Below are 27,422 nucleotides of genomic sequence, written 5' to 3'. Positions count from 1 at the left end.
TCATAGAGCACATGGTCAGTTTTGACAAGTTGGACCAAGAGGCCTGTTTCTGACTGTATAACTTCATAAATATGAATACAAATCTGTATGTCCAGTTGTTGTCATCGTGAAAAGATAATTGACGATGTTTAATTTTGGCAACATCGTGCAATGAGGATGCCTTATTCTGAGCTCATTCTTGGTGGTCAGCATTCAGTTTTCTCTCAGAGATCATGTGGTCAGGATGTCCTAATCAGAAAATGGATCCAAACTCTTGATACTTATGCAGCTGAGAAAGGATATGAACGAATAGAGAATACCCAAAAGGCAAACGTTCCCAATCAAAATGACAGAAGGATACAGTTTTTCTTTATAACAATCCTTGTAATTTGAGATATGACTGGATGCAAGGTGCTTATGTTCCTTCAGTCATTTTCTATAAAATACAATACATTTGGGTAGAAGGACCACTAAGAGCCTCAATTCATACACTGAAGCAAAATATCTGTACTTGCAATAACTTGATCGCTTCAAAATCCTTTGACATCATTGTAAGACAATCATTATTACTCCTGTAAAGGACTCCTTAATTACTTGCAGGTTTGTCTTGTTGCTTGGGTGGTAAGTTCATTTGCAAAATATATTGCTATATCGTTTGGCCATTTGAGATGACGTATAAAATTTAGTTACTGATAAATGTGGGAGCTTTTGTTGTGGTCCTGTCAGTCTCCAGTATGATTGTGAACAGGAGTAGAGGGACCAAAGATGAAGACTACATGCCAGGTGAGGCTGAAGGAAAGAGGAAAAGGTCCTGATGAGCATTGTTAAATATTTGGACATTAAAAATTAAAACAAACTTTAAAACACTTAAAATTAATAAAATATTTTTTAAATTAAAAAGAAAATTAAAAAATTGACATTCCTCATTCCATAGACTGGGAATCCCTTTTGAAGTGAACTGGATCTTCAGTTGTACACACATCTGGCCTGCCATAGGTGTGCTGAGGTGATTTTGCCACCTAACACTGGGAGGTCCCAACAAGGCTATGCCTTACAAAAGGATTTTGGGATTGCAGCAGAGTGATAGATGAGATATATTTGTCATTCAGTAAGCCCTGGATCTGACTTTGGGACCTGCTGCCTGGAGGACTACTGAACATAAACAGCAAAGTTCAACCCAAGCATCTCAGTTCCATCTTATCTTTATTCCATTTATTATTCTTTTAGAATTGCTTGGCTGCAGATTATGAATATGATACCAAATCAATCCAATATTACTAACCATTTCGCATTTCTAATAAATGCAAAAAAAAATTAGAAGTCAACCAATCACCCTTGTGTATAACACTTTCTTAGACCTACTCTTCATTGTAGTGCTATACCGGTGGCTACAGGCATCCTTGAGCATTTCTGGGCCTAGAACATCTGCTTTGGATTGTAACTTTGTTATTAGTTGTAACAGTCTGGGTTAACTGGTTAACTACCAACAATGTGGAATACTGTTGATGACATCACAAATGCCATCATCCTGAGGACAAGCAATTTGAGTTCCATTGAGAAGTGCCATTTTCATAGACAGCACCTCCTGAATCTTAAGCTGTCTCAGGATGGATTGCTGGAGCACTGTCAAGCTCTCCAAATCTTTGTTTCAAAACCAGCACCCAGATCAACAGGCAGGATTTCTTCTGCGCTTGCTGACCATTAAGCAACTTCTGCCTGTGCTGTCATGAAAGAAGTCTCAGTCAGTTGATACTACATCTTAGTTAAGTTGCTAAATGTTGAAATGGAGATGGTTGTTAGTACCATGCTGAAAAGGATGGGTTTCAAGCTCCACCCAATGTCCTCTGCATGCCTAGAATAGGATTAGTCCGGTTATCCTTGATTTTTTTTGTGTATGCATTCAGGCAGATCTGGCAAAGTTCCAGTTATGTACTATGTCTTTCAGCCTAGAGTTTGCAGCTGTTCCATCAGGCTCCTCACCTGACTGCTCTGGAGTTGGACTCTTGTCACTCTCAGGGAAGTTGGCACCTGACCTATTATTGCTTGTCTTCTTGGCTGCACATTATTCAATTTTCTTAGTAACATATACTCCCTAGTACCTTTGATCCAAAAAAGAACAGATGCAATTTTTAGAGTGACCTTTAAAGTTTTCACTTGAATTTATTTACAACCTCCCAACGGTGATTCGTTTGGTTCTGGGTGTAAACAAACATGTTTAGAGATTGAACCTACTCTGCCATTCAGTAAGATCATGGCTCTACATTATTTTGACAATGGAGCATCAGCAGGCCTCTGAAGCAGAAAATTCAAAAGATTCCTCCTTAGTTCTAAACTGCTGATCCAATAATTTTGCTGTTCTAAACAGTTAAAGAAAATAACCTCTCAGCATCTTCCTCAGAAGTCCTTTATTTCCCTCCATTAATTTTTCTTGTACTTTTATTTTACCATGCTCCAGCTGCATTAGACTGATGATAGCCTATAATTTTTATTTTTATTGTCCCAACTGTGACATATAATATAGTCTCTGACATTTTCTTATTCCTCATGAATTTTTTCCCTTTCTTTATCTCTAAAGCACCCAGGTATATTTTCATTAATCTTGTCCTCTTGGCATACTTGTAAAATCTGTTAAAAGTTGTTCCCTGATGGTATATTTCATTTGCTTTCTCATCCTTTATATTTTTTTTAATGTCTGCTAGTCCAAAGCTATATTACTGTTTTTGGCAATGTTTTAAGCTGCTGTATTCAGTTTAAAACTGTACCTAACGTTTCTAGTTACCCAGATTTAACTTGCTGGATCTTCATAACAATGAGATAAATTTCCTGCTGAGGGCACAGTCAGCAATCTGTGCATAATTTATTTCCTCTTTGAAATGTTTATCGCCCTCTTGTGTATATCTGCTGAAACATATTTATTCAGTGTTTAATATGACTTGCCACTTTTACCTGTGGATTTTTTGTTCCAGTGACTAAATCTTCTTGAAAATCTGAGAATTGCTTTAAATGTTTCTCTTTGCTTAACATTATCAATTTTGAGCAAACTTCCCAACATATGTGAGCCATTTTGTGTTCGTGTTTTTTTATTTAAGATCCCAGTTTTGAATTTAATTGCTTTTCACTCCGTGAAATACTGTCAAATTAAAATCAGTTTTGTCAGAACCTCATTTACTGTAACTACTAAATAACCATATTGTATTAAATAATATTAAATCTTAAAACCATTTGCTTGGTTCCTAGTCCTAGACTTCCAAGATGGTGGCAGACATGGCCACAACAGCCTCTCCAGCTCCAATCAATGGTGAGATTTCTCGTCCTGTTCATCTTTTCGATGATCAAGAATCACTGTTGATCATAATGAGCACTAAATTCCGCAAGTTTACCGTGCTAGCGAACTGGATAACAAAGGTACTACACAGTTGAGGCCTAATATATGGCGTGGGCCCTCGTACCGTGCTGCAGCCTGCTGCATCTATTCAGTGAAACACATCAGAAGTGGCATACGAGGATGCGGAAGTGTAATAAGCGTGTCGTTATTCGCATGAGACTTAAAGTAGATCCCTGCAGGCCTGCGATCCTGATGATTCTACTTGCTAAAAAATAAGCTGTATTACCCGCATATGCGTCTGTACCAGCGGGAGATGAGGGATGACTGCACACTCATCCTGATAGAAATGTGGCTCCAGGACACCACTCAAGACTCGGCCATCCAGCTAGAAGGCCTGATCTCCTTTTGGGCCAACAGAAATGCTGTGACGTCTGGTAACACACATGGAGGAACTCTAGGTGGCTACATCAGTAAGAACTGGTGTACGAACACCTCGGTAGTAATGGCTCACTGCAGATAGAGATTTTAATAGTGTAATGCAGGCACTTCTACTTACCAAGGGAGTTTACTGCCATTGTGATTGTTGCTCCTTACAGCTAGCACCCCCTACTCCCACCCCCCATGCTACTGCTGGGGAAGTAGTGCAGGAACTGTACAACACCATCTGCGACCACCAAGCCACTGTCTCTGATGGTTTCTTTATTGTTGCTGATGACTTCAATCATGCGAACTTATACTCCTGCCAAAGTTCTCCCAGCATGTCAATTTTGCAACCAGAGAAGGGAATATATTTGACCTGGTCTATGCCATCGCTTGTGGAGCTGCCTCCACCCCCACCTCAGATACTCAGACCACATATCCATTTTGCTAATTCCTCCATACAGAGCAATGGTTAAATGATTCAAGCCAGTATACAGGGAGATCAGGACCTGGCCAGAAAGTGGCACCTCAGCGCTGCAGGACTATTTCTAAAGCAAGGACTATAGTGTATTCAAGGAGGTGGCTCCCTACGATCATTGCGTTGACATTGATAAATATGCAAGATCATTAACTGGCTACATAGGAAAATGCATTAAGGATGCACCATGATTAAGCACTACACTGCCCAGGCAAATCAGAAGACATGGCTGACTTCAGAGGCTCATGCACTTACTAGTGATCAGGATACTGTGTTCATATTGGAGGATAAGACAACTGTAAGGTCAGGAATAGTTATACTCTCATGCCATTAAGAAGGGAAAGCATGAGTATGTACTGAAAATCCACAGACAACTTTGTGATACCAGGGACAGGTGGCGCATGTGGCAAGGTATACAAACCATAACAGATTACAGGTCACCCTGCGCATCAATGACAACCACACCTCCCTTCCTGATGGGCTGAATGCCTTCTATGCATAATTTGACACAATGAATGATGTGACATCGAGAAAAGCCCCTTGTACCCCTGAGGAACAGTCACCCTGTCTGGCCGCAGCTGAGGTGAGGAGGCTCCTAGCCGGGGTAATCCCACACAAAGCTGCGGGGCCGGGCAACACATCAGGTCAGGTGCTGAGAGATTGTGTGGCCAGCTGACAGGTCTTAACGGACATCTTTAACATCTCTTTGTAACAGTTCACTGTCACTGCAGGCTTCAAGGCAGTCATCATCATTTGGCTGCCCAAGAGAGTAACAGTAACAGGCCTAAAGGATTACTGCGCAGTGATACTGCCCTCAATGATCATGAAGTGATTTGAATGGTTGGTAATGAATCATATAAAAGCCCACCTTCCAGCTATATTGGACCATTTCCAGTTCATCTCCTGCTCATTTGGTCCACTGATGATGCCATAGCCTTGGCCCACCACTCCATTCTGTCACACCTAGAAAACGATGCCTCATACATCAGGATGCTGTTCATTGAACTCAGCTTGGCGTTTAACATGATCATCCCTCAGACTGCTGCGTAAAATGTCCTCATTGGGACTCAACACACCTCTTTGTAATTGGATCTTGGCTTTCTTGATGGAAAGGTCCCAGTCCATCCAAGTTGGCAGCAATATCTCAGGCTACATCACGCTGAGTAGTGGTGTGCTCCCCTGCCCCCAAGGGCTGTGTATTCAGCCCACTGCTGACTCACCATGGTGTGCTGCAGATCCAGTTGAAACAGCATCATCAGGTTAACTGATGACAGAAAGTGGTTGGCCTCATCAGCATCAACGTTATGTTGGATACAGAGAGGAGGTAGAGAAGCATGTCAAGTGGTATAAGAGCAACAAGCTGAGTCTCAAAGTGGACAAAACAAAAAGGATTATTGTGGACTTCAGGAAGGTGCAGATCGACCACTCTCCATTGCACATCAATGTCTCTGTTGAGGAGAGAGTGAAGAGCACAAAGTTCCTTGGTATGCACACACCAGACAATCTAACCCAGACTCACAACACCTCCTCATTAGTCAAGAAGGCACAGCAGTGTCTACACTTTCTGAGGTCATAGAGGTGTGCAAGGCTCCCTACCCTCATTCAAACAACTTTCTACAGGAACACTATCGAGAATATCCTGTCTGGTTGCACCATTGAGTGGTAGGGAACCTGCAAGACATCAGACCATAAGATCCTACAGAGGATAATAAAAACTGTCAAGAGAATCACCAGGGTCTCCCTCCCCCGTGTTTGTGATATTTACTGGAAGTATTGTATATGAAGGACCTGAAGCATTGTTGAGGATCCCTACCACCCATTACACAATCTCTTTGACCCATTACTGTCAGGAAGGAGGTACAGGAACATCAGGACTAGGACTGTCAGATTGAGAAACAGCTTCTTTCCCTAGGTTGTGAGGCTGTTTACTGTTTACTTATGCTGTGCACTTCGCATGCATCTTGGGTCATATTTTATTAATTTTTCTGGTAATATGTTGTTTAATGTACGGTGTGTGATACGTATTTTGTGGGTGCACCGTGGTCTGGAGGAACGTTGTTTCATTTGGTTGTATGTATGTACAGACAGATAACAATGAACTTGAATTTGAAACATATTCTTGCATTCTCTAAATTTAACCTATTTAAGTTTCCAATGATACTCCATAATTATTACTTTCCCATTTTGTATGCTCTCCAAATCTCCTGATCCGTGCTTTTTCCAACACCATGCTTAATGTTTGGTGATATATAAAGTATTTCGACCAGTGTTTATGTTCTTGCATTTTTTTCTTAATTCCACCTATACTAATTCTATATACAGATTTTCTGGAAATGAATAAGATCTTTTCCCACTCTCCCTTAACTTAGTCCTTTATTGTCAGTCTGTATAACCACATTTTCCCTTTTCCTTTTCCTTATTGTTTATAAAAGCCATATTCTGAAACATTTAGTTTCCAACATGGTCATGCTGATCTCTGTTTGTGCTAGTATTTAATTTCTTGCAATCAAGATATTGTACTTAACACTATGACCATTATGTAATCCTCTGTCTCTTCCTGATGCAGCTTCCTTGATGTTACTTAAGTTGCTGATCTGCTCAGCCATAAATTAATTTGTATATTTCAGAACAACAAACAACAGGAATTCTGCAGATGCTGGAAATTCAAGCAACACACATCAAAGTTGCTGGTGAACGCAGCAGGCCAGGCAGCATCTCTAGGAAGAGGTACACTCGACGTTTCAGGCCGAGATCCTTCGTCAGGACTAACTGAAGGAAGAGTTAGTAAGAGATTTGAAAGGGGGAGGGGGAGATCCAAAATGATAGGAGAAGACAGGAGGGGGAGGGATGGAGCCAAGAGCAGGACAGGTGATTGGCAAAGGGGATATGAGAGGATCATGGGACAGGAGACCCAGGGAGAAAGAAAAGGGGGAGGGGGGAACCCAGAGGATGGGTGAGGGGTATAGTCAGAGGGACAGAGGGAGAAAAAGGAGAGTGAGAGAAAGAATGTGTGTATAAAAATAAATAACGGATGGGATACGAGGGGGTGGTGGCGCATTAGCGGAAGTTAGAGAAGTCAGTGTTCATGCCATCAAGTTGGAGGCTACCCAGACGGAACATAAGGTGTTGTTCCTCCAACCTGAGTGTGGCTTCATCTTTACAGTAGAGGAGGCCATGGATAGACATGTCAGAATGGGAATGGGATGTGGAATTAAAATGTGTGACATATCAGAATGGGAATGGATTTTAATTCACACATCACGACAACTCAAGCACAGTTAAATGCTTTTATTAGTAAGAATATAATTTCCTTTTTAAAAGTATTTACAAATGGTTACTATGAATGTTAATATAAACGATGCCAAGTCATTGAAAGGCACTTGATAAATTCTTCATTTCTTCACTGAAGTTGCTCAAAGTGTGTCCTTTCAGTCTTTAAATTTTGTTCTTCACAGAGGCATCTGGTAAAGCCTCTTCACCACTCTCGTCACCTTGACTCGATGCACATAACGTCGGAGAAGCTCACCAGCTGCTGCTTTTCAAAGTAAACACTCTCCAATGAATTGAGTAGTGGATTTTGAGTGGAGTGGTACTGTTCAATACCTGTACGATCATATCTCAGAACCTGCGATCCATCCTCGACACGGGTGTATGGGCTGCCATTCTCTATTCCAAAAAATTGATGAAGATCTGGGAGAACACAGATTATCTTCTGCACCATCATGAACACCAACCAACCTGGAACTCTCATGGTGTTGATTTCTAGCACTCAGGAGTGATATTGCTGAGTCTGACTGCAGAAACTGGAGTTGTTGCTGCTATTTATTGGGGGAAGATAAATTGTGTGACATAGTTACACATCAACAATGGTTGACAACTAGATGAACCAAATGACTAAATATGGGCAGATATAATGTGAATGTCCTAATATGATGAAGCCATCATTACAACGACCATATTTGAGCACTGTGTTTATCTCCCCCCCCCCACCCCCAATAAGTAGCAGCAACAAGTCCAGTTTCTGCAATCAGACTCAGCAATATCACTCCTGAGTGCTAGAAATCCACACCATGAGAGTTCCAGGTTGGTTGGTGTTCATGATGGTGCAGAAGATAATCTGCGTTCTCCCAGACCTTCATCAATTTTTTGGAATAGAGAATGGCAGCCCATACACTTGTGTCGAGGATGGATCGCAGGTTCTGAGATATGATCGTACAGGTACTGAACAGTACCACTCCACTCAAAATCCACTACCCAATTCATTGGAGAGTGTTTACTTTGAAAAGCAGCAGCTGGTGAGCTTCTCCGACGTTATGTGCATCGAGTCAAGGTGACGAGAGTGGTGAAGAGGCTTTACCAGATGCCTCTGTGAAGAACAAAATTTAAAGACTGAAAGGACACACTGTGAGCAACATCAGTGAAGGAATGAAGAATTTATCAAGTGCCTTTCAATGACTTGGCATCGTTTATATTAACATTCATAGTAACCATTTGTAAATACTTTTAAAAAGGAAATTATATTCTTACTAATAAAAGCATTTAACCGTGCTTGAGTTGTCATGATGTGTGAATTAAAATTCATTCCCATTCTGATATGTCACACATTTTAATTCCACATCCCATTCCCATTCTGACATGTCTATCCACGGCCTCCTCTACTGTAAAGATGAAGCCACACTCAGGTTGGAGGAACAATACCTTATATTCCGTCTGGGTAGCCTCCAACCTGATGGCATGAACACTGACTTCTCTAACTTCTGCTAATGCCCCACCTCCCCCTCGTATCCCAGCTGTTATTTATTTTTATACACACATTCATTCTCTCTATCTCTCTCTCTATCTCTCTATCTCTCTATCTCTCTATCTCTCTATCTCTCTATCTCTCTATCTCTCTATCTCTCTCTATCTCTCTCTATCTCTCTCTATCTCTCTCTATCTCTCTCTATCTCTCTCTATCTCTCTCTATCTCTCTCTATCTCTCTCTATCTCTCTCTATCTCTCTCTATCTCTCTCTATCTCTCTCTATCTCTCTCTATCTCTCTCTATCTCTCTCTATCTCTCTCTATCTCTCTCTATCTCTCTCTATCTCTCTCTATCTCTCTATCTCTCTATCTCTCTATCTCTCTATCTCTCTATCTCTCTATCTCTCTATCTCTCTATCTCTCTATCTCTCTATCTCTCTATCTCTCTATCTCTCTCACTCTCTCACTCTCTCACTCTCTCACTCTCTCTCTCTCTCTATCTCTCTCTCTATCTCTCTCTCTCTCTCTTCCCCCCCTTCTCCCTCTGACTATACCCCTCACCCATCCTCTGGGTTCCCCCCCCCCCACTGTCTTTCTCCCGGACCTCCTGTCCCATGATCCTCTCGTATCCCCTTTGCCAATCACCTGTCCAGCTCTTGGCTCCATCCCTCCTCCTCCTGTCTTCTCCTATCATTTTGGATCTCCCCCTCCCCCTCCAACTTTCATATCCCTTACTAACTCTTCCATCAGTTAGTCCTGAGGAAGGGTCTCGGCCTGAAACGTCGACTGTACCTCTTCCTAGAGATGCTGCCTGGCCTGCTGCGTTCACCAGCAACTATTATGTGTGTTGCCCGTATATTTCAGAAGGTGGTTTATTAGCCTGACAATAAAAAGACACTCCTGATTCTCATATTAATTTAAGACTCTGTCTCAGTAGTTAATTGATTTGCCAGTTATTCCTTTTGATAAAATATTAATGGAATCCATACAAATTATATCGCTCCCCCATTCCATGAATTGAAACATCCAAGTTCCCACACTAATATTTTTGCCACACGTTCAAACATTTCAGAATTCGAATCAGGTTTAATTCCCATTCCGCTATGTCAATCCATGGACTCCTCTTGTACCAATATGGGGCCACCCTCAGGGTGGAGGAGCAGCACCTATATTCCATCTGGGTAACCTCCAACCTGATGGCATGAATATCAACTTCTCCTTCCGGTAAACAAATGTTAGCCCCCCCCCCACCCTCCTTCCTTTATTCCCCACTGTGACCATTTACTTCTCACCAGCCTATTACTTTCCCCGGCCCCCTCCTCCCCTTTCGCCTGTGGTCCACTCTCCTCTCTTGTCGGATTCCTTCTTCTCCAGCCCTTGACCTTTCCCACCCACCTGGTTTCACCTATCACCTTCCAGCTAGCCTCTTTCCCCTCCCCCCACCTTTTTATTCTGGCATTTGCAGTCATGATGAAGGATCTCGAAACAGTGACGATCTATTAATTGCTATAGCTGTTGCCTGACCTGCTGAGTTACTCCAGCATGTTATGTGTGTTGCTTAGGTTTAATATCGCTGACATATATCTTGAAATTTGTTTTTTTTGGCAGCAGTATATTGCAATACATAATAATGAAAACTATAAATTACAATCAGAAGTACAAACGTAATATATAAAAAAATTAAAATAAATAAGTAGTGCAAAACAAGAGCAAAAAAAAAACTGAGGTAGTGTTCTTAGGTTCATTGTCCATTCAGAAATCTGATGGCAGAGTTGAAGAAGCTGGTCCTTAAACATTGAGTGTGTGTCTTCAGGGTCCTGTGCCTCATCCTTGATGATACCAATGTGAGAAGAGGACATGTCCTGGGTGATGGAGGTCCTTAATGACGGATGCCACCTTTTGTTGAGGCATCGTCTTTTGTAGGTGTCCGCAATGTTGGGGAGGTTAGTGCCCATGATGGAGCCAGTTGAACTTACAGCTTTTTGCATACCAGATGTTGATGTAACTAGTTAGAATGCTCTCCACAGTACATCTGTGGAAACTTGCAAGAGTCTTTGGTGACATACCAATTCTCCTCAAGCTCCTAATGTAGTACAGCTGCTGTTGTGCCTCCTATGTAATTGTATCAATATGTTTGGCCCAGGATAGATCCTCAGAGATGTTGACACATAGGAACTTAAAACTGCTCTCCCTTTCCTCTTTTGCTCCCTCGATGAGGACTGGTGTGTGTTCTCTTGACTCCCCCTTCCTGAAATCCACTATCAGTTCCTTGGTCTTACTGATGGAGTGTGCAAGGTTGTTGCAACACCAACGAACTAGCTGATCTATTTTGCTCCTCATATCATATGAAAGCTACCAACAATAGTTGTGCTGTCAGCTAATTTATAGATGGTGTTTGAGCTGTGCCTAGCTACGCAATCTTAGGTGCAGAGAGGGTAGAACAGTAGGGTAGAACGGTGGGCTAAGTAGGCATCCTTGAGCTCCCACCATTGTTGACTGCCAGCGAGGAAGAGATGCTATTTCCAGTCCACACAGACTGTGATCTCCCAGTGAGGAAGTAAAAGAACTATTTGCAGAGGGAGTACAGAGTGCCAGGTTTTGGATCTCATTGATTAGAACTTGAGGGTGTGATTGTGTTGAACGCTGACCTGTATTCAATAAGCAGAATCCTGACATAGGTATTGTTATTGTGCAGGTGATCCAGGTGAAGAGCCAGTAAAGTTGCATCCACTGTAGACCTATTGTGGCGATAGGCAAATTGCAGCATGTCCAGGTCCTTAAGCAGAATTTGGTTCGATCCATGACCAACCTCCCAAAGCACTTCATGACAGTAGTTGTTGAGGCAGCTCACCCTGCTCTTCTTAGGCTCTTCTTGGATTGTCACCCTTTTGAAGCAAGTGGGAACCTCCAACTACAACAGTGAGAGATTGAAGATGTCTTTGAACGCTCCAACCAGTTGGTTGGCACGGGTTTTTAGAGCCTCACTAGGTACATCACCAGAGCCTAGCGCTTTAAAAGATGTTATGACATCGGCCTCCAAGACAGGTCACAGCGTCGCCAGATGCTGCAGGGATTCTCCTATTCAAGGCCAAATAGGAGCAAAGCATCACAGACATTCATGACGTTAGACCATAAGATATAGGAGTAGAAGTAGGCCATTCAGCCCATCGATTCTGCTCTGCTATTCAATCATGGGCTGATCCAATTCTTCCAGTCATCCCCACTCCCCTGCCTTCTTCCCATACCCTTTGATGCCCTGGCTAATCAAGCACCTATCTATCTCTGCCTTAAATGCACCCAATGACCTGGCCTCCACAGCCGCTCCTGGCAACAAATTCCACAGATTTACTACCCTCCGACTAAAGTAATTTTTCCCCATCTCTGTTCTAAATGGACATCCTTCAATCCTGAAGTCGTGCCGTCTTGTCCTAGACCCCCCTTTGCCATGTTTAATCTGTTCAGGCCTTTTAACATTCGGAATGTTTCTACGAGATCCCCTCTCATGCTCCTGAACTTCAGGGAATGCAGCCCAAGAGCTGCCAGATGTTCCTCATACAGTAACCCTTTCATTCCTGGAAACATTCTCGTGAATCTTCTCTGAACCCTCTCCAACTTTAGTATATCCTTTCTAAAATAAGGAGCCCAAAACTGCACACAGTACTCCAAGTGTGGTCTCACGAGTACCTTATAGAGCCTCAACATCACATCCCTGCTCTTATATTCTATACCTCTAGAAATGAATGCCAATATTGCATTTGCCGCCTTCACCACCAACTCAACCTGGAGGTTAGCCTTTAGAGTATGCTGCACATTCTCTCCTCATCTAAATAATAGTCTGCCCATTTATTTCTTCCACCAAAGTGCATGACCATACACTTTCCAACATTGTATTTCATTTGCCACTTCTTTGCTCATTTCCCTAAACTATCTAATTCTGTCTGCAGGCTCTCTGTTTCCTGAACACTACCCGCTCCTCCACCTATCTTTGTATCATCGGCAAATTTAGCCACAAATCCATTAATCCCTTAATCCAAATCATTGACATACATTGTAAAAAGCCACAGTGGAAACACCCATCCCTGTGGAACTCCACTTGTACCCGGCAGCCAGCCAGAATAGGATCCCTTTATTCCCACTCTCTGTTTTCTGCCGATCAGTCAATGCTCCACACATGCTAGTAACTCCCCTGTAATTCCATGGGCTCTTATCTTGCTAAGCAGCCTCATGTGCAACACCTTGTCAAAAACCTTAATGAAAATCCAAGTACACCCACATCTACTGCATCTCCTTTGTCTACCCTGCTTGTAATTTCCTCAAAAAATTGCAGTAGGTTAGTCAGGCAGGATTTTCCTTTCAGGAAACCATGCTGGCTTTGGCCTATCTTGTCATGTGCCTCCAGGTATTCTGTAATCTCATCCCTAACAATCAATTCCAACAACTTCCCAACCATTGATGTCAGGCTAACTGGTCTATAGTTTCCTTTCTGCTGCCTCCCACCCTCCTTAAATAGCAGAGTAACATTTGCAGTTTTCCTGTCATCTGATACAATGCCAGAATCTATCCGTTCTTGAGAGATCACTGTTAATGCCTCCACAATCTCTCCAGCTACTTCCTTCAGAACCCAAGGGCGCAGGAGATTTATCAACCCCCAGACCATTAAGCTTCCTGAGCACTTTCTCAGTCGTAATTTTTTCTGTCACTCTTGAATGGCCGGTATACTGCAGAAGTCTTCCACTGTGAAGACTGATGCAAAATACGCATTTAGTTCCTCTGCCATCTCCGCGTCTCACATTACAGTATCTCCAGCATCATTTTCTATTGGTCCTATATCTACCTTCAACTCTCTTTTACCCTTTATATACTTCAAAAAGCTTTTTAATATTTTCTTTGATATTAGTTGCCAGCTTCCTTTCATGATTCATCTTTTCCTTCCTAATGGCCTTCTTAGTTTCCTTCTGCAAGTTTTTAAAAGCTTCCCAATCCTCTATCATCCCACTAGCTTTGGTTTTCTTGTATGCCCTCTCTTTTGCTTTTACTTTGGCTCTGACTTCACTTGTCAGCCACGGTAGTGTCCTACTTCCATTCAAAAATTTCTTCTTATTTGGAATATATCTATCTTTGCTATCTTTGTAGGAAGTAATGGCCTGCAAATCCTGCCAGAGCTGATGTGCATCTGATTCCATCTCTAACCTCAATCAGAATTGTTTTTTTGCCCTTAAAATAGTCTTCGGTAGATCATACGTGGTTCTGGATCACTGGTCTTGAATGCCACAAATCTAGCCCTCATCATCATCATCAGGTGCCGTGCCCAGTTTGAGCTTTAACTGTCATGGCCCACACATTCCTGTTTCAGGTCAAGTGGATCAATTCATTGGTATTGATTTCCAGTTCTCTGGCTCCTGACTCCATCATCATTTGTCTTTGTCTTCCTCTTGCTTTCTTCCCTTCAATCTTTCCCATAATTACTGTGCATTCTAACTCCTCTTTCCTAATCACGTGTCCAATGAAGTTACATTGCCTTTTCATGATCTCATACATTATTTCTCTTTTTGTGTTTGCTCTGTTCATGACATCCTTGTCAGATATTCGTTTCGTCCATGATATTCTTTGCATCCTCCTCAAAAACCACATCCCTGCTGCTACAATTCGTTTCCTCATGTTACTAGATATTGTCCAACATTCTGAGCCATATAACATAACTGGATAAATGTAACATTTCAGTACTCTGAGGCGGGTTGTCATGCCTAGTTTAGTATTGGTCAGTACACTCTTCATTCTCGTAAAGGGTCTTTTGCCATCCCTATTCTTCTTTTGATGGCCATATTGTACCTGCCATCTGATGTCACCCAGCTTCCTAAGTAGTAAAAGTTCTGTACTTGTTTTATGTCTTCCCTGTTTATTCTCAGCCTGCGGATAGAATTCTCCTTTTTGGATATCACCATACATTCTGTCTTTTTGCAATTGATAGATAGACCCATTTTTGCACTTTCTTCAACAATTATATCAATTAAGTTTTGTAGTTCTTCCTCCATACTTGCAACTAACACAGTGTCATCTGCATATCTGAAATTATTGATGTTTTCACCGCCAACTTTGATTCCCAAGATGTCTCTTGTTTTTTGTAGTACTGTTTCACTGTTTACGTTAGATAAATCAGGGGAGAAAATACACCCTTGTCTAATGCCTCTCTTGATTTTCGTAAACTGACTCACTTCTCCATCTATTCTTACAGTGGCAGTTTGTTCCCAGTACAGATTTCTGATTAGGTGGAGGTCTTTTGAATCTAGATCTAGAGTTTTCTGTAATATTTCAAATAACTTACTGTGCTTCGCTTTATCAAATGCTAGCCCTCAGCAGGTTACGAATCTTCGGGTTCATTCGTGGCTTTTGGTTTGGGTGTGTCTGGTATGTACTCAAAGGCACACACTCGTCCGCAAAGGTTTCAATGAAGTCAGTGACAACTGTGGCTTATTCATTCAGATTTAAAAATGAATCCCTGAATACTATCCAGTCCACCAACTCAAAGCAATCTTGTATCCGCATCTTCGCGTCCTTTGACTATACCGTCTTGGTCTTCACCACTGATGCTCGGAGTTTCCAAAGTATGGGCATGGGAGGGCATGATAAGCATTCTTGATGGTGGTATAACAGTGATCAAGTGTGTTGGTTCCTCTTTTTCCATCGGTGATATGTTGGTGATAGTTATTCAGAGATTACTTCAAGATGGCCTGGTTGAAATCTCCCGCAATAATAGGGAAGGCATCTGGGTGTGCAGTTTCGTACCTGCTGATTACAGAGCGTAGTTCCTCCAGTGCCTGGCTGCCTTTCTGTACCACCTTGCTCATGAGTTGATTGGTAACCTAGAGATTTGGCTTTTCTACTTTGTATGCTTGGTCTTTAAACTTTCATCAGCAGAATCTCATTCCTAGTTCTAGCTATGTTATTTCCCTTAAGTCATCATAACAAGAAGAATATCGACCTCAAAGTATTTCTCTAGCCATGATGAGATGTTTTTAACTTGGCAAAGGACAAGCAAATCAGCTTCCAGGACTCTAGTACTAAGAGGAAAGTACAATATGAGTTCCCCAACTACTTTATGCCTTATTGCAAACTTTTTTTTCAGTTCTCCAGTTGGAACCAACTTCCCAGGATGTTCTGAGCAATTTGTACTGCAGTCTTTATCCATACTTGTGGTAACTGTTCAATTACAGCAAAGGTTGGAGCTCTTCATCCTCTCCCTATCCTCCCCATATTTGTTTGAGTGATATTCATGTCTTGATTCTTACCACTTGTCAAAATCTGTGTGCTTAGCCCCCTGTTCCACTTGCTTTATACCTGTGATTGTGTGGCTAAGTACAGCTTCAATGGTGTATTTCAATTTGCTGATGACATTGCTGTTGTTGGCCGAATCCAAGGTAGTGATGAATTGACAGATTGAAAATCTGAATGATGTGACAGCAACTTCTCACTCAAAGTCAGCAAAATCAAACAGCTGATGATCAACTACAGGAGGAAGAAATCAAAGATTCATGAGCCAATCTTCATTAGGGGATCGGAGGAGGAAAGGATCAGTAAATTTAGATTTCTTGGTATTATCATGTCAGCGGAACGACAGCATCTCTACTTTCCTATAGATTCAACATGTCATCTGAAGCTTTGACAAACTTCTATAGTGGCACAGTGGAGATTATCTTGACTGGTTGCATCGTGGCCTGGTATGAAAACACCAATGCCCAGGAACAGAAAAGTTTACAGAAAGTGGTGAACACAGCCCAGTTCATCACAGGCAAAGCCCTCCCCACCATTAAGCACATTTCTACCACAAAAAAGCTACATGCATTATCAAGGAATCTCACCTTCTAAACCATGCTCTCTTCTCAGTACAGGTTTCCCCCGCCATCCGAAGGTAGAGCGAAACAGTTCGTAAGCCGGAATGTCGTAAAGCGAAGAAGCAATTACCATTTATTTATATGGGAAAATTTTGTGAGCGTTCGCAGACCCAAAAATAACCTACCAAATCATGCCAAATAACACACAAAACCTAAAATAACAGTAACATATAGTAAAAGCAGGAATGATATGATAAATACACAGCTTATATGAAGTAGAAATACTTTTCCACATTCATTGCCTGAACTGTTCTCCGTAGCGAAAATCTCACGCAAGCGCCGTCGGCAAAAACACGGCGCAAGCGTTGTTGGCAAAAACACTCTCTCCAGTAACCTTTAAGCTATGAAGCTGCCAAATTATACCAAATAATACGTAAAAATACACAGCCGATATAAAGTAGAAATAATGTACGTACAGTGTAGTATCACTTACCGGAATTGGGAAAACAGCGTCAAGCACACTGATGATGCTGTGTTAGACTGAGTCGTCAGAGTTTGGGTGGTGCAGTGGCCCCCCACCCTCCGGGCAGCGAACTGATACCGATCCACAAAGTATGCAGCAGTAGCCGGGAGGCACACAGCACATCTTTAAGCAAAAAGCTGAAATAAACATGCTAATTAATTGGGTGCCGCTGGACACGTAATTGTCAGCCCAGATCAGTGCAGATTGCCAATTGCATCGCCTCTGATCTGGGCCGACAATTATGTGTCGGGCAGCACCTAATTAATTAGCATGTTTATTTCGGCTTTTTTCTTAAAGATGTGCTGTGTGTCTCCCGGCTACTGCTGCATTCTCCGAGAATCGGTATCTGTCCGCGGCCTGAGTGTTGGGGTGGTGGGACACTGGTGTGTCATCTCGTCGTCTGTTTCCATTAGAGCAGGCAGCTCATCTTCTCCTATGATTGCCCGCCTCGATGTGGAAGGTTGAGGTTCGTCATCTGCTATGGCTGATGTGGAAGGCTTGCTTGACTGCTGAGCCTCGTGCATTTTTCTATCATACAGTTCTTTGTAAGCACTCAAACCATGCTGCAAATATCCCCTAAACCGACATACCCTTTCAAAATTAAAGTCGTACTTTATCATTACTCATTCGGTTTTGATTGTTATCTTTTCCTCTTCCAATTGCATCAGCTCTTCATCTGTCAGTTCTTGGTCATGGGATGCCAAAACCTGTTCAACATCTTGTTCGTCAGCTTCCACAAGCCAAACTCACTTAGTCCTTACTTCGTTCACCACGATCAAAACGCTTAATTATGTCTAGTTTTACGCTAAGTGTAACACACTTACGAGCTCTTTCAGGCTTTTCCGATACCATAGAACTCATCTTGCAAACAGCTGCTCACAGGCACGTGTTTAAGCAATGCCGGCGAGATTGCAGTTCCGAATCTGGGGGAGAGCGGCTGCTCGGGGCGTGCGCTGATTTTTTTCGCGGGCTGCTTTTTTCGTAACAGTGAAAACACCTTCTGTTAGCGAAAACAGGGTACTAATGTAGGTCTTTCGTAACAGTGAGGGTTCAAAAAGCGGGGGACACCTGTACTACCATTGGGCAAAAGGCACGGACCCTAAGCTACCAAGTTCAGAAACAGTTATTACCCTACCACCATCAGGCTGCTGAATCAGCATGAATAATTTCACTCACCTCAACTCTGAACTGATTCCGCAACCTACAAACTAACTTCTAAGGACTCTACAACTCATATTCTATACACTATTTATTTATTTTTCATTTGCACATTGGTTTGTTTTCAGTCTTAGTTTATGTATAGCTTTTCATAAATTATAGTTTATTTCTTTGTTTTTCTGTAAATGTAAGCAAGAAGATGAATCTCAAGGTAGTGTATAGTGACATATTCTGTACATATGTTGATAATAAGTTTACTTTGATATTGACTTTGAACTAGCTAGAGGCCCTGCAAAGTTTTGTCCTGGCTTTGCTGCTTTCAAATAAATTAAACAAAAAGGTGCACTGATCAGAAGCTGTGGGGTACTGTTTTTAGTAATAATTTTGTTAGAAAGTGTGTAAGCATAAATAAAATCTGATTTTCCCAATCAGGTGTTGAAACTACAAGCTGCAATTAAATATGGAGAAGAAGACCTTATAGGAGCAAAAGTAAGAATTGTATTATCCTTACAATTAAGTTTTGGATACCTGAACATTAATGTGAATTTAGAAAGTTTAAAAAATTCTATATATAAATAAATTTGAAGCATTGACTTGTACTTAAATGAGTAAAATATCTTTAGTTATGAAAAGGCATTACATTGTTTTTTTGTAAATAATCCTTTATTTATGAAAAATGGCAGATGAAATTTAATGCAGACAAATGTGATGTGTTGCACATTGGGAGGGCAAACCAGGTTAGGACTTAAATGGTGAGCGATCGGGCACTGCGGAGTATGGTGGAATAGAGGGATCTGGGAATAGATGGCTCATCATTCCTTGAAAGTCACGTCACATGTAGATAGGGTCATAAAGAGAGTTTTTGGCACTCTAGTCTTCATAGATCGAAGTGTTGAGTACAGGAGTTGGGATTTTATGATGAAGCTGTGAGACCTAATTTGGAGTATTGTGTGCACTTATGACCACCTATTTAAAGATAAAATATTAATAAGATTGAAAGAATGCCGAGAAAATTTACAAGGAATTTTCTAGGACTTGAGAACTTGAGTTATGGGAAAAGGTTGAATAGGTTAGGACTTTATTCTCTAGAGCACAGAAGAATGAGGTGAGATTTGCTAGAGGTATATAAAAAGTATAAGGAGAATAGATAGGGTAAACACAAGCAGGCTTTTCCCACTGAGGTTGGATGAGACTAGAAGAAGAGGTTTTGGGTTAAGTGTGAAAGGGAAAATGTTTAAGGGGAGCATGAGGGGAAAGTTCTTCACTCAGAGAAGAGTGAGCTTGTGGGATGAGTTGCCAGCACACGTGGTGGATGTGAGTTCAATTTCAACATTTAAGAGAAATTTGAATAGGTACATGGATAGGAGAGTTATGGAGAGTAATGGCCCAGGTGCAGATTGATGGGACTAGGCAGAATAATAGTTTGGCATGGACTAGATGGGCTGAAAGGCCTGTTTCTGTGCAGTAGTGTTCTACAACTAAAAACGAAGTTTAAACATTGTTCCAGTAAATCTGAGAGAGCCACAATAGACATCAAATGATTATCATGCTTATAAACATAATTGCTCATGTGAATATACTTATCTCAACCTCTCCTTTTTATTATTGGTGTTGTATCCCTCCCAAAATATATTTTCTTCAGATCTTGCTACATCATTACTCTCTATTTTGTCTTTGCATCTCATCATCTTTACAGAAGTTCTCACATTTGCTATCTGTGAAGTATTTTTTTAAATAGCGAACGCACCGGAAAACTCTTTCCACTCACTTTTACGCTCTGAATGGATTTGGTTTAATACACACAAAGGATTAGGCATTTTAAAAGCTTAACAGTCAGAGCTACTTGTGTGTAGTTATTATTCAATGTTTTATGTTAATTTGGGATTTTATTCATCAGAATTAAACTTTGCCCTCACAGCTAGCTTCTTCTCCAGTTTAGAACTGTACATTTTCCCAGGAGCACTAATTCAGGTTGTTTCTTCAAGCTATTTGTGTTTCCTTAGTTGCTGAGGAATTAGTTGATATGTTGTAAAAGTTTTTGCATAGGAAGTATTTATTAAGAAATTGATGAACATAGATTATTGAAGCATTGAAATTGTTCAATGTGGTTTATTAGAAGTTATTTTCAGTTTTCTTTAGATCAGTGTGTCCTCATACGTGGAGAATTAGACAACAAAAAAGGCTTGTTTATGGAGATTGTCTTATTTCCATTTGAAATGATAAACTTGCAACAGATTTGTAGCCTAGTCAGAAACTTTACCCCATGTATAAATGCAGGTTCTTTCTTTTCACCTTCTATTAAAAAACACTCTGGATATCCAAGCTGGAACTTGCCAGGCTTGAACTTTCGAATAGTCTAGTTAAGACTGAGCTACCAAAAGATGGGGAATGAATCAGTTTATAGGTGGTTCATCAGATATTTTCGTTTCTATTCTAACATAAGTTGAAGGCTTCTCGCCATTATGTAAAATTCCTCTAGGCTAGGTGATGTCAGTTTCTTTCAGACCTGTATGTGAGTGACTAGTTGCGATATATGTGCTTTCAAGTTCACGTTCACATTTATTGTCATCTGTCTGTACGTATATACAACCAAATGAAACATTGTCCCTCCAGACCATGGTGCACCCACAATACTGTACATATATTCCATCCAGCAAATAAAACAAAATATTAGCACAAGTAAGTTAATAAAATATAATTCAAAATACAGGTAGTGCGCTGCACAGCTAAACAGTACAGTAAACAGCTGACTGTCCTAGTGATGATGAGACCTCAGTGATGGCAGGGTATTCATTAGTCTCACAGCCTGGGGGAGAAAGCTGTTACCTGGTCTGGCCGTCTTGGTCCTGATGCCCTTATACCTCCTCCCTGACAGTAGTGGGTCAAAGAGATAGTGGGATGGATGGTAGAGATCCTCAAAAATACTTCTGGCTCTTCTTAAATAGTCCCAATAAATGTCACGATTGGGAGGGAAGGAGACCCTGGTGATCATTTTGGCTGATCTTACTATCCTCTATAGGTTCTTGTTGTCAGATGCCTTGCAGCTTCTGGAACACACAATGATGCAGTCAGACAGAACACTCTTTATGGTGCTCCTGTAGAAAGTTGTTAAAATGGGGGCAGAGAGCCTTGCACACTTCAATCTCCTCAGAAAATGCAGATGCTGCTGTGCCTTCTTGACTAATGAGGAGATGTGGTGAGTCCAGGTTAGATTATCTGTTACGTGCATACCAAGAACTTTGCACTCCTCACTGTCTCCACAGCAAAGCCTTTGATGTGCAATGGAGAGTGGTCAACCTGCGCCTTCCACAATCATCTTTTTTGTCCGGTCCATGTTGAGACTCAGGTTGTTGTTTTCATACCATATGACAAGCCTGTCTACCTGCTCTCTGTATGCTGAGTCATCATTGTTGTTGATGAGGCCAGCCACTGTTGTATCATCAGCAAATGTAATAGAGACATTGAATCATAGAACACTATGGAACAGAAACAGGCCCTTTGCACATCTAATCCATGCAGAACAATTAATCTGCCCAAGCCCATCGAACGGCACCCGGACCATAGCCCTCCATAGCTCTCCAATCCATGTACCTATCCAAATTTCTCTTAACTGTTGAAATTGAACCCGCATCCACCACTTCTGCTGACAGCTCCTTCCACACTCTCACCACTCTTTGAGTGAAGAAATTCCCCCTCATGTTCCCTTTAAATATTTCATCTCTCACACTTAACCCATGACCTCTAATTCGAGTCTCAGCCAACCTCAGTGGAAAGAGCCTGCTTACATTTACCCTCTCTTTACCCTTCATAATGTTATATACCTCTGTTTATGCTTCCTCGATCTCCTGCACTCCAGGGAATAAAGTCCTAACCTATTCAAACTTTTCCTAAAACTCAGGTCATCCTTGGTAATTTTCTCTTCAGTCTTTCAATCTTATTGACATCTTTCCTGTAGGTAGATGACCAAAACTGCACACAATACTCTAAATTAGGATTCACCAACGTTTTATACAACTTCAACATAATATCCCAACTCCTACACTCAGTACCTTGACTTATGAAGACCAATGTGCCAAAAGATTTATTTACAATCCTATCTACATGTGACACAATTTCCAAGGAATTACTGATGCGTATTCCCAGATCCCTTTCTTACCACACTCCACAGTCCTCTAACAATCACCGTGTAAGTCCTACCCTAGTTTGTCCTCCCAAAGTGCAACACCTCACACTTGTCTGCATTAACTTCCATTCTGCCCTTTTTTTTCCCCAGTTGGTCCAGATCCCACTGCAATCTCTGATAGTCTTCGCTATGTACTACACCCCCAATCTTGGTATCTTCTACAAATTTGCTGATTCAGTTTACCACTTTAGCATCCAAATCATACCTATACAGTAGATGACAAACAACAACGGACCCGGCACCAACCCCTGCAGCACACCACTGGTCATAGGCCTCCAATCAGAGAAACAACCATCTACTACCACTCTCTGGCATCTCCTGTGAAGCCAATATCAAATCGAATTTACTACCTAACCTTGAATGCCAAGTGACAAAACATTTTTGACGAACCTCCCATGCGGGACTTGTCAAAGGCCTTACTAAAGTCTATGTGGACAACATCCACTACCTTGCTTTCCTGAAAACTTTCTTGAAAAATCAGTCCTTGTTTATCCAAATATTTTTATATCCAGTCCATTAGAATACCTTCCAGTAACTTTCCTACTACTGACATCAGGCTCACTAGCCTATAACTTTCTGGCTTATTCCTAGAGTCTTTCTTAAACAACAGAACAACATCAGCTATCCTCCAATCTTCAGCACCTCACCCGTCACTAAGGATGGTTTAAATATCTCTGCTAGGGCCCCTGCAATTTCTGCACCAGCTTCCCACAGGGTCTGAGGTAATACCTTGTCAGGCTCTGGAGATTTATCCATGCTAATTTTCCTAAAGGCAGCAAACACCTGCTCCTCAGGTATATGGTCTATGATCTCACTACTGCTTTACCTCATTTCTATAGACTTTGCATCCTTCTTCCGAATCAATAAAGATGCAAAAAAAAATCCTTTTAAGATCTCCCCCATCTCTTTCAGCTCCACACCTAGATTACCATTCTGATCTTCCAGAGGACCAATTTTGTCCCCTGCTATCCTTTTGCTCTTAATCTACGGTAGTGTAGAAGCCCTTGGGATTCTTCTTCACCTTGTCTGCTAGAGCAACCTCATGCATTCTTTTAACCCTCCTGATTTCCTACTTAAAAAATTAAGAAATTTTGTATTTCTTGTACTCCTCAAGCAGCTCATTTCCCACCTGCCTTTACCTGCTATGCATCTCTTTTTTTCTTTTCTTAATCAGGGCCTCAATATCTCCCGAAGCTAAGATTCCCTAAGCCTGTTATCCTTGACTTTTTATTCTGACAGGAACATGCAAACCCTCTACTCTCAAAATTTCTCTTCTGAAGGGCTCCGACTTACCACGTACACCTTTGCCAGAAAGCAACCTGTCCCAATGCACCCTTGTCAGGTCCTTACTGATACCACCAAAATTATCTTGAAACTAATGGCAGTATGATCACTAGATGCAAAGAATTCCCATCACTGGGTTCCGGCAAACTAGCAACAGAGGAGCTGAAGGCAGTGTGGACAGGGCCAACGAACTTAACCTGTTCTTTAACAGATTTGACATTGTGGCCCTTGCCCATCCACATGAGTCATCTGTTGTCGGCCCCCAACCAACACATATTCCACTCTCCCCTCCTACCGCTCCTCACAGTCCCCCACCCTGCTCTCATGACTATACCCCTTCCCCACACGAAACCACCACGGTGGGCTTTAGAGCTGAACAGGTGAGAAGACAGCTGAAACGTCTCAACCCAAGCAAGGCTGCAGGACCGGATGGTGTCAGTACCAGGGTGCTCAAAGCCTGTGCCCCTCAGCTATGTGGAGTACTTCGCCATGTATTCAACCTGAGCCTGAGGCTCCGGAGGGTTCCTGTGCTGTGGAAGACGTCCTGCGTCGTCCCTGTGCCGAAGACGCCGTGCCCCAGCGGCCTCAATGACTATAGACCTCCCACATCATGAAGACCCTGGAGAGAATTGTTTTGGAGCTGCTCCGGCCTATGGTCAGGCCACAATTAGATCCCCTCCAGTTCGCCTACCAGCCCCGACTAGGAGTTGAGGATGCCATCGTCTATCTGCTGAACTGTGTCTACGCCCACCTGGACAAGTCAGCGAGCACTGTGAGGGTCAAGTTTTTTGACTTCTCCAGTGCGTTCAACACCATCCGCCCTGCTCTGCTGGGGAAGAAGCTGTCAGCGATGCAGGTGGATGCTTCCCTGGTGTCATGGATTCTTGATTACCTGACTGGCAGACCACAATACATGTGTTTACAACACTGTGTGTCCGACAGAGTGATCAGCAGCACTGGGGCTCCACAGGGGACTGTCTTGTCTCCCTTTCTCTTCACCATTTGCACCTCGGACTTCAACTACTGCACAGAGTCTTGTCATCTTCAGAAGTTTTCTGATGACTCTGCCATAGTTGGATGCATCAGCAAGGGAGATGAGGCTGAGTACAGGGCTACGGTAGGAAACTTTGTCACATGGTGTGAGCAGAATTATCTGCAGCTTAATGTGAAAAAGACTAAGGAGCTGGTGGTAGACCTGAGGAGAGCTAAGGTACCAGTGACCCCTGTTTCCATCCAGGGGGTCAGTGTGGACATGGTGGAGGATTACAAATACCTGGGGATACGAATTGACAATAAACTGGACTGGTCAAAGAACACTGAGGCTGTCTACAAGAAGGGTCAGAGCCGTCTTTATTTCCTGAGATGACTGAGGTCCTTTAACATCTGCCGGACGATGCTGAGGATGTTCTACCAGTCTGTGGTGGCCAGTGCTATCATGTTTGCTGTTGTGTGCTGGGGCAGCAGACTGAGGGTAGCAGACACCAACAGAATCAACAAACTCATTCGTAAGGCCAGTGATGTTGTGGGGATGGAACTGGACTCTCTGACGATGGCGTCTGAAAAGAGGATGCTGTCTAAGTTGCATGCCATCTTGGACAATGTCTCCCATCCACTACATAATGTACTGGTTGGGCACAGGAGTACATTCAGCCAGAGACTCATTCCACCGAGATGCAACACAGAGCGTCATAGGAAGTCATTCCTGCCTGTGGCCATCAAACTTTACAACTCCTCCCTTGGAGGGTCAGACACCCTGAGCCAATAGGCTGGTCCTGGACTTATTTCCTGGCGTAGTTTACATATTACTATTTAACTATTTATGGTTTTATTACTATTTATTATTTATGGTGCAACTGTAACGAAAACCAATTTCCCCCGGGATCAATAAAGTATGACTATGACTACACAAACTTCAGTCACCTGCCCTGTTTCATTCCCTAATAGGAGATCTAGTATCACGCTGTCTCTGGTTCAGACCTCTGTGTACTAAAGAAACTTTCCTGAATACATTTGACAAACTTATCCCATCCAGCCTTTTTACAGCATGGGACTCCCAGTCAATGTGGAAAGTTAAAATCACCTTGTATATCTTAAAACAGTCTGCGATCTCTCTACAAATTTGCTCCCGTAAATCCCGCAGACTGTAGGGTGGTCTATAATATAATCTCATTGACATAGTTATACCTTTCTTTTTCCTCAGTTCTGCCATCATGCCTCAGTAGATGGGCTGTCCATCTGTCTGAGTACTACTGTGACCCCTCACCCTTTAATCCCTCCACTCTATCACATCTGAAACTGTAGAACCCTGGAACACTGAGCTGTCTGTCCTGTCTCTCCTGCAACTAAGTCTCACTAATTGCAGCAACATCATCATGCCTTTCCTACATTGCATTGAAATATACCCAGTTTAGAACGTTACTCCCACCATGCTCAACCTTTCCATTCCTGACTTTGTATGTAGCTTCACACATCAAAGTTGCTGGTGAACGCAGCAGGCCAGGCAGCATCTATAGGAAGAAGTACAGTCGATGTTTTGGGTTGAGACCCTTCGTCAGGACTAACGGAAAAAAGAGCTAGTAAGAGATTTGAGAGGGGGAGGGGGAGATCCAGAATGATAGGAGAAGACAGGAGGGGGAGGGATGCAGCCAAGAGCTGGACAGTTGATTGGTACTGGATCTTAGTCTTCTTGATGGAAAGACCCCAGTCAGTCCAAGTTGGCAGCAATATCTCAAGCTCTATCACACTGAGCACTGAAGCCCCCCAGGGTTGAGTGCTCAGCCCACTGTTGTTCACACTGTTAAAACTGCATCATCATATAATATCCTGTGAGAAGCTTTGCTAGCACTGAATTGGGGTATGGGGGGAGGGTGTTGGCATTTAAACTAGAGTTACTGGGGGACAGCTCTTGGCTCCATCCCTCCCCCTCCTGTCTTCTCCTATCATTTTGGATCTCCCCCTCCCCTTTCCACTTTCAAATCTCTTACTAGCTCTTCCTTCAGTTAGTCCTGATGAAGGGTCTTGGCCTGAAACATAGAAACATAGAAAATAGGTGCAGGAGTAGGCCATTCGGCCCTTTGAGCCTGCACCGCCATTTATTATGATCATGGCTGATCATCCAACTCAGAACCCCGCCCCAGCCTTCTCTCCATACCCCCTGACCCCTGTAGCCACAAGGGCCATATCTAACTCTCTCTTAAATATAGCCAATGAACTGGCCTCAACTGTTTCCTGTGGCAGAGAATTCCACAGATTCACCACTCTCTGTGTGAAGAAGTTTTTCCTAATCTCGGTCCTAAAAGGCTTCCCCTCTATCCTCAAACGGTGGCCCCTCATTCTGGACTTCCCCAACATCGGGAACAATCTTCCTGCATCTAGCCTGTCCAATCCCTTTAGGATTTTATACGTTTCAATCAGATCCCCCCTCAATCTTCTAAATTCCAACAAGTACAAGCCCAGTTCATCCAGTCTTTCTTCATATGAAAGTCCTGCCATCCCAGGAAT

At 42.3% G+C, this 27,422-nt stretch overlaps 1 protein-coding gene across 3 annotated transcripts in view; it reads left to right on the top strand.

Annotated features, from left to right (window-relative positions):
- ift70 (intraflagellar transport 70) overlaps positions 1-27,422 on the top strand; it is a 104,751-nt gene that overhangs the window by 13,485 nt on the left and 63,844 nt on the right. For all 3 annotated transcript variants that reach the window (XM_063057384.1, XM_063057383.1, XM_063057385.1), the window contains exon 4: positions 18,887-18,943. In XM_063057384.1, coding sequence (XP_062913454.1) covers positions 18,887-18,943 — 57 coding nt within the window. The remainder of the gene's footprint in view (positions 1-18,886; positions 18,944-27,422) is intronic.

Source organism: Mobula hypostoma, chromosome 9 (genome assembly GCF_963921235.1).
Source record: "Mobula hypostoma chromosome 9, sMobHyp1.1, whole genome shotgun sequence".
Lineage (NCBI taxonomy): Eukaryota > Metazoa > Chordata > Chondrichthyes > Myliobatiformes > Myliobatidae > Mobula > Mobula hypostoma.
The sequence above is the reverse complement of the archived record's forward strand: the minus strand, read 5'-3'. Positions and strand labels throughout refer to the sequence as shown.